General features: G+C 31.4%; 1 protein-coding gene across 1 annotated transcript; it reads left to right on the top strand.

The window, feature by feature from the left end:
• Positions 1-155: 155 nt before the first annotated feature.
• LOC103985621 (GDSL esterase/lipase At1g09390) lies at positions 156-1,806 on the top strand. The gene is made up of 5 exons (XM_009403373.3): positions 156-467; positions 545-730; positions 840-1,000; positions 1,083-1,353; positions 1,439-1,806. Exons 1-5 carry the CDS (start codon positions 200-202, stop codon positions 1,681-1,683), a joined length of 1,131 nt encoding a protein of 376 aa, XP_009401648.2. The 5' UTR covers positions 156-199; the 3' UTR covers positions 1,684-1,806.
• Positions 1,807-16,818: the final 15,012 nt, after the last annotated feature.

The following is a 16,818-nucleotide window of genomic DNA, read 5'->3' as shown; positions in this document are numbered from 1 at the left end:
ATATAATGACCATCAATCACTGACAGAGACGTACCATTATATAGTGATCGTTTTGTCTGCTACTCATAATCTATGTTGTCCACTTGCATTACTCTTTGCACTTGTCGGATCAAGGTAAGCATAATTATAAAGACTGGAAGAAAGATAGCCACAAGTTGGTCAACATCTAGGAGGAGGAGGAGAGGAAGAGGCACAGTTCATGGCGAAGCCATGGCAAGGAAATCCCCTGTCTCTTCTTCTTCTTCTTCTTCCATCACAAGTTGTTCTAGCTCTACTGCTACTACTCCTTTCCTTAAGGAGTGCAGTTGAATCCAAATGTGTGCTCTTCAACTTTGGCGACTCGAATTCCGACACCGGTGGCTTCGCCGCCGGCCTCGGCTTCTACCTCGGCCCACCGTCCGGCCGGCAGTTCTTCCACAAGACGACCGGCCGTTTCAGTGACGGCCGCCTGTACGTCGACTTCATCTGTATGCATCGCCGCAGCCTTTCATGTGGTTCTCTGGTATCACACTAGTATATCCTAATCTTACCTCATTGTATTTAGGTGAGGGGTTGAAGATGAGCTACTTGAGCCATTACTTGGAGTCCTCAGGCTCAAACTTTTCTCATGGAGTAAACTTCGCAGTAGTTGGAGCAGCAGTCGATCTGCCTGGAAATCCCTTCCCTTTATCAACTCAGGTGCTTCAGTTCCTTCACTTCAAAAACCGCACCCGTGAGCTCATGACAGAAGGTACTGTTGCAGTCTACTGAAACGCTGCTTTATGCTTTGATTGAGAGAAAAGAACGTGATGAGTTGTTACTGCATCCTTATGTCAGATTATGTCAAACAACAAATGCAGGCTCAGGATCTTTAGTCAATGAGAAAGAGTTTAAGAATGCAGTTTATAGCATTGACATAGGCCAGAATGATCTTGCCAAGGCCTTCTATTTGAACTTGAGCTACCCACAGGTCCTCCTCAAAATCCCAACCATGCTAAACAAGATCGAAGATGCCATTAAGGTACTCAAAGTTATATTTCCTTTACGTCTGAGAAAGAAATCTAGTGAAACTGGAGATCAAAACACTGCTTGTAAATCTGCAGTCTATGTTCGAAAACGGAGGTAGGAAGTTTTGGATCTACAACACTGGGCCTCTCGGCTGTTTACCTCAGACGCTTGCGTTGCATAGAAAGAACGACAGCCAGCTGGATGCATTCGGATGCCTCTCGGCTTATAACGATGCGGCTAAAGCCTACAATTACGGACTGAGCGACCTCTGTGAGAAGATGAGACAGGAGTTGAAGAACGCAGTCATCGTCTACGTCGACATGTTCTCCATCAAGTACGATCTCATAGCCTACCACACGCAGTACAGTAAGTTCTACTCCACGAAGTGTCACATTTAATGCATGGAAGTGCGTACTGGGAAGATGAACATCCCCTTCTTCGATGCGAGCAGGCATCGAGAAGCCATTGATGGCTTGCTGCGGCCATGGCGGTCCGCCGTACAACTACAAGGAGAGGATGACCTGCGGCCAACCTACAGCGACGGCTTGCCCGGAGGGATCCCGGTATGTGAGCTGGGATGGAGTCCATTATACTGAAACTGCTAATGGCATTATCGCTTCCAAAGTACTGTCCGCGAAGTACTCGCAGCCACAGACCGATCTGAGAAGCCTCTGTGAAGAACAAACAACAGATTAAATTCAGATGATAAGCAGTACTTTTTTGTTGATGATTTAGTATATGGCTTCTTGGATTTTGTTTTGCTCTCTCATGTGCTGCTATGACAATGGTCAAATAAGCTACACATTGGCTTTAGCTGTGTACTGAACTTGTCCATGCTACTTCTTGTTTTCCTTTCTTTTAAAGAGACAGATGGACACTTCCTGCAGCATTGTCACATTGTCATACGAGAAAGATAAAAGTACCAACTACAAAAGTTGATCAAATGAATAATAATAATAATAATAATAATAATATAGATTTTAAAATTTATTTATATTATATTATACTATATTTGAAAGAAGATCATGATAAAAGTAAATAGGGAATGATAAATTTATATTTCTTAGGTCCTTTAATCCTTAATAAATTTATGATTTGAGAATCGATCATAGATTTAAGTATATAATTTAAATACATGATTTGAGTGCAAAGAAAAATCTCTCCTTTAAAACTTATATAAATATATTTTACCTCAATGAATATAATATTTCTTTCATAATAAATTCTTTAAAATATTCATGATATCAGAGCCCTCTTTGCTTCAAGCAAAACTTTATCTTTCTCACTTTTGTTCTCGCATTCTAAGTCTTTAAAGAGGAAATTACTATTGCTAATTATATTCAAAATCTAAAGGTTATATATATATATATATATATAAGGAGTGTGGTTCATCAATTTTTACTAAACCAACTCAAACGTATACCAAACTATCTGATTATGAATCTAAGATGATTAATATATTTTTATATAAATTTATGATGGGTAATTATCAGAATTAAATATTTTTGTAATACAATCAAGTGTATAGGTTAATTTCGAGTGTAACTTAGTCAAATTCAATTAAACTAACCTGATTTTGGTAGAATCACTAAGATATGAATTTATTATGCTTAGTATTATTTTATATATTTTTAAAGAATTTTTTATGATTAATCAACAAAATTAAATTTTTTTTATAGGTTCTATGATCTAGTGTAACTTAATTTAATTTCAATTGTAATTCGATCAACTTTCACTAAATTAATTAAAAGTTTTGCATGATCAATAAGTATGATTATAAGATAGTGATTATCACATTATTATATTTGATAATTTTATTATAATTGTAAGATTATGATTATCATTTTCTTATATTTGATCATTTTATTATAATTCAATAACATATGTGATCAAATTATTTAATAAAAGTGAGAAAATATTTTCATCGAGAAAGGGTGCCCCTATTAAAAATGAATATGGGGGGCACCCTTTGAGTAAAAAAAATATAGAATATAAGAGGCACCATTAAATAATGGAGCTTAATTTGCAAAGATTCAAAACATGTCAATTTAACATAACTGACTTAGAAAATTATATATTTTCCCTATTACAGAATATAAATAACCTTAAAAATATTAAATCTTTATAATAAATTTTAAAAACTATTTGTCATCTCCTCATCTTCGATCTTTAATTCGTCTTATTTCATCATTTATTTTTTTTATCATTTTACATCACCTCTAGTGATTAAAAGAAGAAAAAGAGAAAGAAAAAGATGAAAAAGGGTTGTAGATAAAGAGTGAAAAGATTTTTATTAAAATTAAGTTATAAATTGAGTGCTTATACATTTATTTACAAAGAGATAACTTAGAAATATTCAGAATTCTTAATATGAAATTTTAAGCAATAAAAAAGGGATTATAAAATAGTAATCTCGTAGATAAAAAGTTAATAGTGGAGGCTTTTTTCCAATAAAATGCCCTAAATATATATATATATATATATATTATTTTAATTGATAACTAATAATTATGGTTAATGTTAATTAATATGTATGTTTTGGAAGGATGCTAATTTAGGGAGTCTATGCTAATATATATATATATATATATATATATATATGAAATGAATGCATCGCGATTTCTAGGAAATATAATGTCTTATATTGTTTGATTATTTTTCATTCCATTAACTTTTAGAAGGAAACGTTGGAGAATGAATTTTCCAAATATTTGTTGGCAAATAAAACCTTCTAAATCTTTTTTTTATTTGTTGATATTTTCTTAATTTTACCTGACAGTAAAAAGATCAAATATAATATCATAATTCGGTAGTGCAGTGGCTAAGGAGGCAACTGATGCTTTTGGCAACGGAAAATTCTGTGCTGCTCGACCGACCCAAAAAAGAATATTCTGTGCAGAAACTTCTGTTCGGTAGAGAACTTTGTATCTAATTTCTTTTATTCAGCTATAGTGCTTTCATGATTAAAAAAAAGAATGAACATGTAGTAAGTAAATGCCATATATATACGTTTATAAATCACTTTGACAAGTACATATATATAATATAATCAAGTCGATTTTTCACCGAATTAAAAAAAATATTTGTACCTTGTCAGCTTAATTGAATGCATGACTTTGGGAATTAAAATTTTACATTTTAAAATCATGACAGTCGGTTAATATTTAATTTTTGATAAAAAATAACAAAAATGTTGACCAATCTTACATACAATGTTGACCAAGTTGGAAACCTGCCCCAATGTTGACATACAATGTTGACCAAGTTGGAAACCTGCCCCCATTGAGCACCGAGCAGAGTCATCAGAACTGAATTAGAAAGCGAACTGATCTGCCAATTGGTCTCATGTTTACTTAACAATATTTTATAATATATTAAATAATTTAAAATATATATAATAAAAATATCAAATATTAACCTAATTAAAATTTATAAAAATGATAATATCAAATCAACATTATAATCATAAACATTGATGATAATTATACTAGATTGGATTGGTTTTAATTTATTTCTCCACGTCAACATTAATTTCACGTTTGAGGTAAATACTCTTTTAAATAAATAATAAAAATTTTTATGGTAAAGATATTTAAGTAATATTTTGTTGTATTACAAAATTAGATCAGTTTTATGTAATCTTATCAGTTATTAAAACTAGTCGCGGGTTAATCCATTCATTCCAATTTTTTTACATATTAGATCCCATAATTAAATCTAATCATATGTTTCCAGTTTTACCGGTCCGACCGCCCGGTTCGATAACCATGGCATGCACTTAAACCACTGTGGCGGAACTGGCGCAAGATATGACCGTCCTCGGTGCAAACGCCGCAAACGTCATCTCGCTCCACCTTCCATCGTTGCGCCTCCTTTCCCTAGTTGTCTCTTCCCAACGGGCGCAGCGTGCACCCCTTGAGACCCTATAAATTGCAGCCCAACCCTTCACTTCCCCCGCTTCGCGCCAAGACCCCGCGCTCTCCCCATGGCCTCCCTCTCCGTCTACAACGTCCTTCTCTTCCACAAGCTCGACCACATGATCTACCACCACCTCGTGGTCTGCGGCAAGCGTCCTGAGGTCGCCCGCAACATCGTCGCTTTCTTCATGTTGATGGAGCTGACCGGCCTCGACGTCATCGGCTACATCCGGCGCACTCCGGACCACAACGTCGTCCTCATGTTGGCGGCGGAGGCCGATGTCATTCTCAACTGCATCCGCCAAGAGTTACCCCCTCGCTCCGTAGTCGGCCTGGCCGTCCCCCGCATCACCTCCCTCGTCAGCCAGCCGGTCGACCTGGAATTCTTCTACCGCAACCGCGGCACCGTGATCAAGCAGCTCGTGAAGATTCTGGACGGAGTCGGCTTGGTGATCTTCGACGAACACTTGCATGTGCTGTTCACCGAATACCAGTACCGTGTGAGGTGTCGCCTCACGGCTGTGCCCCCGGTGCTGCCCCGGCGGCTGGCGGAGCCGTACCTGCGGGTCCTTGAGGAGGATTTCCGGTCCATGTTCGTAATGTTCTCCAGGGGGTCTTCTCTAACTCCGGAGGACATAGCCGAATACTTCACGAAGTACTTGCTCCTACAACACTCGTTCTTCACCTGCTTCCTTAATTAGTTAATCGATCGTCTTCCGTTATAAACTCGCTTCTTTTTGGACAGGCAATGGGGTGACTGCATCAAGAAAGTGATGATAGAGAAGAGATCGTCCTTGGACATGAAGCCCATATATGGGAAGGTCGTGTTCACCGGCGGGTCCTTCCTCTGGCTGGTGTTCCATGGCAGACCGGTTGTTAAATTTGTCATCAAGGGGAACCAGTTGAGTGGTAAAAGGTATGAGCCAAGAGACAGCAGATCATGATGAACATGAAGCTTGGAGCGTTAATTTTTAGCTCTTAGGTTCTGTAAATAGTAAATGATGTTTAAGACGTCTAAAGATATGTTTTAGTCTGTCGCTGCAGTCATAAACCCGTAGGGGGATATATATATACTTGTAAGAACCGCTGGTTTAGATATACTCAGATGGAATAAATGGAATAAGTCTAGGGGAGTCACTCATATTAATTGAGTTTTTGGTGTCTATAATTTGAATTTATCTTTAATATTAAGATCATTTATATTATGATATGTAAGTAATTTTTATTTTTACACAATTGGAACATTGATATAAAGGAGAGAAGTAGTACCATGATACCAAGAAATAATAACTAATGTTTTTTATTTACAAACGACGAGAAGCGTATTTTTTTTTTGTGTTACCGAAGTAGGAGAAGAAGGGGGAGAAGCGGTGACGGATGCATGAACAATTATAATATCTTTTTTTTTTGTTATGCAAATGATTAATTTATAGTTATATTTCGATTGATATTATACATTAATAATTATTAAAATTTAAAACTTGAAATAATTATTATTTTTGAAACTTGATTGAACATTGATTTTTGAGCTTGAATAATTGAATCATAATTATTACAAGATCAAATTTCTTTCGACTTGAATTTAGTATATGCATTTAAAATGACATATGATCATTTGAATTCAAGTTTATCATAACATTTCAAAATGGTATATAAACAAGTAGAGCTTGGTTAAAACTTCGTCATGGTTGTCATCATTAAAAGATTATTGAATCCCAAATTTGGATGATGAAATCAATTGATGAGTTTATGGACTAATATGTTTTTGAGATAAGTGATGCAGGAAATACTTCGATCACGGATTTGAACTATCAAAAGGCAAATTATCGAAGCATGAGAATTGGATATTGTGCCGGGCAAGGTATCATGTTAAAAATTAGACGTTGATCCAAAGGATTAGTCGATGTGCTGAAGATTGGACTTCGTGCTATAAGTTTGGGTATCATGCCCGAAGAATCGAATATTGTACTAAAAGATCGGATATCGTGGGAAAGTCGACATGTCGATAGATCGGACGATATGTCGAAGGAAAAGACGATGTGCTAGAGATTCGAACAAAGTGTCGAAAGATCGAACGATATACCAGAATGACGTACAATGTGCTGAAAGCTTCGTGTAAAAGAGAGAGTGTAAAAGTTCTCTCCTAAGCCTGTTATAAAGAAAAAAGCTATAACAAGGGTAGTTGATCTTCGTCCATTAGAAAGAAGATTAGTAGTGAAAATCGGTGGCCTTGAGGGAAGAGAAATCAAAAGTGGATGTAGGTCGGGAAGATCAAACTATTATAAATCGATTTGTGATATTTGTCTTGCTTCTGATTTATTATTGATTACTTATTTATTTTACTCGTAACTATTACTCACATTCTTAGGTTCAATGACATCATTGTAGAAGAACGATTCTTGGCTGATTCGATTGTGCTATTATGGAGGGACGATTCATGGTCATGTTTGGTTATCATTGTCAGAATTTGCCACTTTAAGCAGTTCATATGTGTTAGTATCTGGAGAGTCAGCCATGTTAGTTTCAAGAGTTACCTCTTTAAGCTATTCAACCATGTTGGAGTCGGCCACCTCATCAGGAGGTTCAATCATGTTGGCATCGAAAATCACCTCTTCAGAAGGTTCGATCATGTTGGCATCGAAAACCACCTCTTTCGATAGTTTGACCATGTGTTGGGAATTACCTTTTTAGGCAGTTCGATCATATTAGTATTGAGAATTACCTCTTCGGATGATTTGATTATGCTAATGTTAGGAGTCATATCTTTGAGGGTTTGAGTATGTTAGTATTGAGAGCCACATCTTTGGGATATTTGGCTATGTTAGTGTTGAAAATTACCTCTTTTGAGATTCGACCATATTGGTGTCAAGAGCCATCTCTTTAGGGAGGTCAGCCATTTTGTTAACTCGATAAGGGGTTTGAAGGATTCAGTCAAATGTTAAATATGAAAAGTATAATTTACTAGAGAAGGGATAGTCCCTTGAGAATATACCTAAGATCTTTTGTAATATGATATTTGACTATTGGGTTAAGGTCATTGATAATCTTCCGAATGGTTATGCATTTTTTTTTTATCACATATGCGATTATATGACACCAAATCTAGGAAAAGAGTAATAGTTAGCTAAGTCAAATCTTATATATTAATTTTCATAGAGATAAGTTATTCTCCACTTCACTCGAAGGGTGATAGATGTGTCACATGTCTAACATCAATGTTCTAGCCACATGGTAATGAAGTATCATTATGATCGTATAGTGTTGAAGTGTTAGTCACATGGTATTGATAGTCGATCATGTGGTGCTGAGTGTCAACCACATAGCACAATACTTCTTACATCATTATTCTCATATCTTTTTTCTTCCTATTTATCCCTTCTCATCTTTCGTTGTTCTTCTCTTAGGTTATATAAATGGATCGTAAATTATTTTAAAAATAAAGGAGAAATGAGAACATATATATCCTTCAAAGAGTCATATTCATATTTAGGTCCCTAGATTATGACTCAAAATAAAATCTAATTTAAAAATAAAATTTTATAGTTTAGTTCTTCAAATACATATAATTATATAAAAATATGTAGGATATAAAATTTATTCTTTCATTTAGTTGGGATATAATGACTCCTCTCTCCTTTAAAAAATTTGATACTCCAAATTAAAAAATCACACTTTTGTTTTACTAGTATGATCTCAATTTTTTATCTTTAAACATTAATTATTTATATATATATATTTTTTATTATAGGTATATATGATGTGGATTCAAACTTGAGACCTATTAGTTGTGTAATAACATACTTACTAACTCGGATGACTTAATAGAGACAAAAAATAATCAAGCTTTTAACCAAGATAATGATAATACTTCAAAAATGATCAAGTACCATACTGTCATACCCTGGTATTATTTAACTTACATACCAAGTAACCTATATCATTCATGAACCTTTTCATAAAATTCACCATTCAAAGATGATATTTTTTTATTATATCATATATCTATCAATAAATATAAAATATAAAAAAATATCAACTATCTTAAGAAAATGCCCTATCAGAACTATCATCCAATGCTCCTTTCTAATTTTATCTAATCACGATCTTAACGTATAATGAGCACTAATGCCCAACGGGGAGAAAGGAATAATCCAAGGATAGCAAATAAACATATGTTGAATAAATAAATATCATTTATGAAAATAATTTTATACTATGCATGAACAATATATAAAAATGAATGTGTCAGTTAAATTAGTTGGAATGGAAAAGATCTTGGTAATTTATCGTAAGGTCTTAAATTCGAATTTTATCTTCGTTATTTATAATTTAAAAAATATATAAAAATAAGAGAATCAATTTATGAATGATGAATATCATATAATAATTATTTAATAATATAATTATCACACATTCACTTACCATCATCAATGATTCAACTCTCAAAGAATCATATTATATTCTTGACAATCGTCTAGTATCTTTATCAAATCATCAATACTGCTATATCTACTAATTGGCAAGGATGATGTCCATAGTCAACACGATATCATAAATGATTTCATAGTGTACCAAAAACAAGATTCATATCATGAAAGATGTTAAGTGTGCATCAACAATGTATATAAGATTTCAAGTGAAATATAATCCATCGTAATAAAAAATGAAAATAGAAGAAATGTCGTAAATCCTTATCACATTCTTTTTGACGGCGTAGTAGAGGAGGTTTAAGTTGAAGCGGTTCTACGAAAAAAAAATATTAAAAAAATATTTTTATGATATCAGTCTTTCAAAGTTTAGTTTTTAGACAATAAGTTGTTGAAAATAGGTGTTAAATGTCAAAAAAAAACTTTTATATTTAATCCCTAACATATTTATAATTACATATATGTACCTAGTAAATTAAAGTGAGTAACGTAGAACTAGCTTGATTGAACTTATTTACAATAAGTCCAAAAGACTTGATTGAACCGATAAGAGATAGATGATTCTAACACCATTAATCTGAGCTTAGATATTCTGGATCAGCATTGTGAATGGAGCAAAAGTAATATAAGGGCAAATAATGTAGAATTCATCTATGTCAATTGTCATTGCGGTCCGTTATCATCGCTATCTATCACTCTTTCAACTACAATAGAGGCTTAATCTATTTCTTTGTCAATGCAAAATTGTTCAACTATTTAAACCTTTATCACTTAGATATCACTGGTTTTAACAGTAGCTAAATGCAAAAGAAAAAGGTCTTCCAGTAGCTTGATCTAAATGTGTTCCACTTCACCAAATCATTCTACAAGAACTCAAATCATACTCCAGCAATTGTATATGAGTGAAAGAGCATTAGGACCCCGGTGTTCATGGAAATCAATTTTATCTTGGTGGTGGAGCACCGAGATTTTGAGTACACACCAAAATTGAACTAAAAGAATCTAATACCTAGTTGTATAAGAGGATGTAAAAAGGATCTCAGACTCAGGTTTGGGTTAACTAAAAAAAAATGTTTTTATATTTATCTTTTTTCATAATAAAAATTTTAAAATTTTCTGCATAGATTTAGGTAAATGATTTCAAAATCGAGTAGCTCTCATGTCTACCTTTTTGAATTTATGTTATTCTTGTTATATTTTTTTAACCTTTGATTTTGTATTAGAGTTTTCTTCTTCTCACAATATGTGTATTTGTAGGTTAGGCTGCAAATACAAGAGATTATTATTGCCTTAAGAATATCTACTATTGTTGAGGTAGTAGATCAAAGCTATACTACATTTAAATAATACATAACACAGAAGCGCAATGCCCTCATGTTATTTCTCTCCCCAACATGCTATCGGGGATCATACTCCTAGATGTACAAATGTCGAGGATGGAAAGATGATTCGTACAACAACAATCGAAAAAAATAAGGGAATAATGAGAGAGAGAGAGAGAGAGTATTGTGAAAGAGAACGAGAGACAAATCCACCTTGTGTAGAGTGTATTTATTTAAAATATTTTTTATAATATCAGAGCAGGTCATGACACATAAATCTAAACTGATTTGCAGGTGAGTGAGATGTGCGAACCAAATATATAATTAGCACTTTCTTACCCTTAAGATTTATGATTGCCGAATTAAAAAAAAATCTTTTATCCGTGTGTAAGAACATAAAAACTAAGTAGAGTTTTAACACTTTGTAAGTGGTTAATTCATTTAACAATTGTTTTAACATAATAATTTGATAGTGTGAATACATGAAAGCATATACAAAGCTTTTTTTAACACGACTTTAATTAATAAGGAGTTTATCATTTATTTTTAATTTTATGAAATAAATAAATACGTGGCACCTTAATATTATGAAATAAAAATCATCTTCCAAGCATGAGTTGCACGTATATGTTACACAAAAGTCGTATATTGAGGGAGCTATCGGCATTCAAGTCCAATATAGCGGCAGCAAGCTTCCGATCACTAAAACGAGGAATACGCTTACGCTGTAAGACTACGAGTCTAACTGGGAACGGTGTGGAATTGGTTTCGGCGTGAGATCTATAAAAGATTCTCGAATGGCTAATGCGTAGATCTTTCGTCTCATAACGAAGTGTTGAACGAATTGGTTATATGAGAACAGGTGGAGATGATGGATGAAGCCGATCTTTCTGACTGCCACAGCTCCGACCGCTCGCAATGATAACATCAAGAGAATCTATCATGCTTCGTTAGGTACGGCGATAACGGGGGACGGGTCCAATCTTCGCATGGAGTTTTTAACATGTCAGAAACAAAATCGTCTCGGCACCAACACGGAGTAGCCGAGGTCTACCTTCTCGAGGTGAGAGATGATAATGTATTGATTGTAATTATCTATGGGTTAATTTCTAATAGATAATGTATTTTTTTGAAAGAATAAAAATTATAATTTTATTATTGTTATGTAAAAAAATTTAATGTTAGAATGGAGGTCAAATAATGATACATCAATATCATACATTTTGATACTATTTAAAAAATCTTTCATTAAGTGTATTATCGTCGGATCCGAAAACTATAAAGAGAACTAGATTCGTATTCTCATCTCTTTCTATCCTCCATCGATCTATTACGAGCGATTGATTAGGGACTAAGAGATATTCTGAATAGATCTATAATCTCAATAATTAATATTTTATTCTTAGAATGTCGTGTTTATAAATGAGAGCAGAGGTTTAGGATGTTAATTAGGATAGTCCTTTCAATCAAGGTCATCTACTAATGAATTCTATTATAATTGAGCTTATTTTTTTACGATCATTAGAATTTAATTAAATCTACAATATATCTTACCTAATTAGATACGACCATATAATCAAACATTCTTACACTGACCCATCAATCAGTAAGATATAAAAAAATATAATTAAAATAAAAAGATAAAAGTTTATTTGAAAATAACTTTACCTAATTGGATTTTAAAATTTTTGAAAAGTATTTTATATATGACCATCAATTTTAAAATACACCAATAAGTCCAAGAAGTATAATAGTATTATATTAAGTCCAACTACCTACACAAGTTAAATGATTGACTTCCTATTATCGAGGTAATTTATAAAATCAATGTATAAAAATACCATGATTGATCTAATTTCCTATATATGAGCATATAGTTTTTTAACTTCTATAGATATTTCATTACTTTCTTTGTAGCTTTCTAATATATCATTCCTAGGTTGCTACGGTATTTATCCAGTATTTTAACTACGAAACCGATATATAGTCTTATACAAGTTTGAGCATATAATAGACTTTTAGTTATGCATGCAAAAGGATCCCCCATTTGATTCCTTTCTAAGTCATTCCTAGGATACCAACTTTAATTAAATCTTTCACCTTCAGTAATAAGTATATCATTAATTGAATAAAACTATATACTAAATCTCTCCAAGACTCGGTCAATATATTCTTTCTAAGATAATCCTAATAATTCTTGAGATCTATCTTTGAATATCTTAATACTAATAATATAGACTGTCTCATTCATATCAATCATCTTAAAATTTTTTATGAGAAACATCTTGATTTTATGTAATAAACTAATATCACTATTGGCAAGTAATATATATATATATATATATATATATATATATATATATATATATATATATATATATATATATATATATATATATATATATATATATAAGACTAATATAATAAACTTACTTCTATTAATCTTCATATATATATACTGACTAAATCTAAAAAAATAATGATATTATGAAACTTTATATACCATTCTCTGAAAGTTTGTTTAAGGCTATAAAAGAATTTTCTAAGTTTGTAACCCCAACTTTCCTTCTTTTTTTTTTTCCGTGAATCCTTCGAGTTGCTTTATGTAATTTTTTTCATTTAGATCCCTATTGAGAAATATTATTTTTATATCCATCTAATATAACTTAAGATCATAATGAGCTGCTAATGTCATGATAATTCTCAATGAGTCTTTTTTAGAAACTAGATATAAGGTCTCGTTATAATCGATATATTCTTTTTAATAATGACCTTTAATTATAAATTTAGCTTTATATTATTCGATATTACTTCTTGAGTCATGTTTTATCTTAAACATCCATTTGTAATTGACACTCTTAGAATAGTTATTAGCAATTCAGTGAATTTCTAGACACTACTCTAGTCTATCAATTTTAACTCTTCATTCATCGCATTACACCATTTCTCAATATCGTTGCTTTCCATGACTTATGAAAATGATAAGAGGTCCTTTTTTATTCCTATACCAAATCTTACAGATATACCAAAAAATTATCAATAATGGTAAGTCTCTTTTTTTTTTTTTTGAGATCTTATCAAAACTATTGGTTGTGGTTATTGTACAAAATCATTAGCGGTGATATCAATATCATATGAGAATTTATCAATGTTATTTTGTTGTTCATCCTCATCAATTCTTTTATTGATTTGAGGAACAAAAATATCTCGAATAGGAAATGATAAAGGAGTATTAACATATATCTCCTTTATATCAAAATTGATCTTTCAAGATTTTTCACTATCATTAATTTTATAATTTTCTAAGAATTTTGCATTATCATATTCTACTATTTTTGTACTATGATTAGGGAAATAAAATCTATATCCCTTATTTTTTTTGATAACCAATAAAATACTAAAAAAAATTTGGATCTAACTTCTTTTCATGTGGATTGAAGACTCTTATTTCTACAAGACAACTTTAAATATATTGAAGACTCTTATGTCTCAAATTTGGTTTTCTACTCGTCCATAACTCAAATGGAGTTATGGAACTGATTTACTAGAAATCTACATTGTTGTCCTAATAGTTTCAACTCATATTGACTCAAATATAAAGAAATAACTCATTATGCTCCTAATCATATATCATGATTTTGCTTTTCAGTAATGTTATTTGTTGTGACACCCTGATAAGTCAAATTGAGCACAAATGCCTTACTTTTCTAAGAATTTATAAAATGACCAAAATTCTAACCAAACTTATCATATTTACTATAAAAGTTACTATTCATATCATATATGATAATTTTGACTTTTTTATGTAATTGTCTCTTCACTTCATTTATTTATACCTCAAGAGTCTCAATAGTTTGAGAGTTTTTATGTATTAAATTCATATAGTTATATCTTGATAAGTCATCTATAAATATGATAAAGTATCTCTCTCCACTGAAACAAGGAATATAGAGTAGTCCGTAAATATCAATATGAATAATCTCAAAGGGTTTTTTTTTTCTTATGATATTTTTCTTTGTATACTTTATTTGCTTTTTCTTAATGTAATATATGCAAACATCAAAATTACTAAAGTCTAAATCTTTCAAAATATTATCTTTACTAAATTTTTAATTCTTTTTATGGAGATATGCCTCAAACATCTATACCATAATATAGAAGATTTTTCATCATTCAAACTAAGTGTCAATTCAATATTTGATTATAGGGTCACTAATATCTTTGTAAATTGAATATTCAAATTAATTTTACACAAACTATCATGTATAATTCTAAAATCAACTTTTATTGAATCATAAAATATACTAAGTTTATCATTATAAAAAGTAAGACAATATCATAACTTATCAATTCTAGATAAAAAATTAAATTTTTAGAAATAATAAAAATATAGTATGTGTCTGCAAGATCCATTAGATAACCCATCTTTAGGTGTAGGCAATAAGTTTCTACTACTATTATTTTTGCTTTAAGATGATTTTCCATAATGATGAATCTTTTTTGTTCTTTTGGTTTTTGGATTGAAAGGAATATCTACATATCATTGGTATTATAAGTTGAAGCACCGACATCAATTCATTAAGTATTACAAGGAATCTCTTATGTTTGATTTGAAACATATAAAGGTCGAATTTATACCTTTCTTTTTTAATTAAGTCTTACGTTTAATGTGGTCCTTTTTTACGTATTCTTTCTTGCCACAAAAGAAACATATTATAATGAAAGCTTTCTTTTTATTAGTCTTTTTAGCATTTTCAAACTTAGTAAATTTGTTTGGTGGATGATGCATCGACCTTATTTTCTTATTACCAACTTCTTGATTAGTAGTTAGAATATTATGATATCTTTCTTAACTTAATCTTAATTCTTCCTGAACACATATACTAGTTAGCTCATTCAAGTCTCAATTGTCTTTATTTATATTATAGTAAATCTTGAATAGACTAAATTGAGAAGGAAGATAATTAAGAATGAACTATATAAAGAAAGACTCATTCACAATCATACCTAATGCTTTAAGTTTCACAGTCTTGTCACTCATATTGAGAATATAATTTTGAATATCTCGAGTGTCATTATATTCAGTCATAGTCAGTTTTTTCATTAATGTGTCTTTTATAGCCTTCAAATATTCTTGTGCGCTAGTTGTAGACGATAATGAAGCCTTTATGTTATTTATATTTATCATTCTTATAAACATTAAACTAAGCCTATTAGATCCTTCCCAAGCATTCATTTTATTAACTTGTTCTATAGTGCTTTCATAAGTCAAGTTTACATATCTTTTAATAAGTAATACTGAATCAAAATCTAATATACTTAGTGTGATCTGCACATCTTGAATAATTTGAACCAAAGAGTATAGAGATACTAGAAGCATTAGAGCGTGTGGAAGGAAGTACCATTGTAAAGTATAAAATAACATTAATCTTTTTAGTTTTCAAGATATGATGAATTATTGATATAATCTATCTTTCACCTTTGGGTGAAGTATAAATATATCTAGTGCTCACTCAAAATTACTTTTGAAAAACTAATATCTTTCTTGTGGAATAGTATTGCTACCCTTGGATATATAACCTTAAACTATAAGGATATCTAAAATAGCATTATCCTATTATATCACAAGTAGATTCTACTTTCAAATTATCTAAATCTTCTAATTATGTGTATCATTATAAATATTATTTATAGTCATAAATAAATAATATTGTAAAGGCATGCCAGTTACCTCATGGCTCTTTCGTTGTATACAATAGCACATGCACGTAGTCGTTGCCTACAATTGGGCTAGTAACCCCGAGATATCATCACCCTCAATAATATTATTGTCAATAACAAACTGTCAATAGTGTTCCATCAATCAAATATGAGGAACCTCGTATTGCTCCTAAGTAAGAGATTAGATAGAAAAATAGATCAACAAAACAAATATATTATTAAAACATTATGAATAAGAATTGAATAACATCTTTTTGATTGATGCTAATAAACAAATCTAAGGTATTTAATTTTAAAATTATGGCTCTGATACCAATCGTAAACATAAAAACTATAATTATGCTACTATTATACCAAAAACTTTAATACTAGGATTGAAATCAAATAATGATAGATCAAGATTTAAGATGTATACCTTTTGATGCTATTTAGAAAGCCTTTATC

This window comes from Musa acuminata, chromosome BXJ3-5, assembly GCF_036884655.1.
Source record: "Musa acuminata AAA Group cultivar baxijiao chromosome BXJ3-5, Cavendish_Baxijiao_AAA, whole genome shotgun sequence".
NCBI classification, from domain to species: Eukaryota; Viridiplantae; Streptophyta; class Magnoliopsida; order Zingiberales; family Musaceae; genus Musa; species Musa acuminata.
The sequence above is the reverse complement of the archived record's forward strand: the minus strand, read 5'-3'. Positions and strand labels throughout refer to the sequence as shown.

Bases quoted from the DNA above. Each gene is read 5' to 3' on its own strand.
- LOC103985621 (XM_009403373.3), top strand. From the start codon at position 200: ATGGCGAAGCCATGGCAAGGAAATCCCCTGTCTCTTCTTCTTCTTCTT. The intron at 468-544 runs GTATGCATCGCC...CATTGTATTTAG, and splicing joins CCTGTACGTCGACTTCATCT to GTGAGGGGTTGAAGATGAGC. The intron at 1,354-1,438 runs GTAAGTTCTACT...CGATGCGAGCAG, and splicing joins AGCCTACCACACGCAGTACA to GCATCGAGAAGCCATTGATG.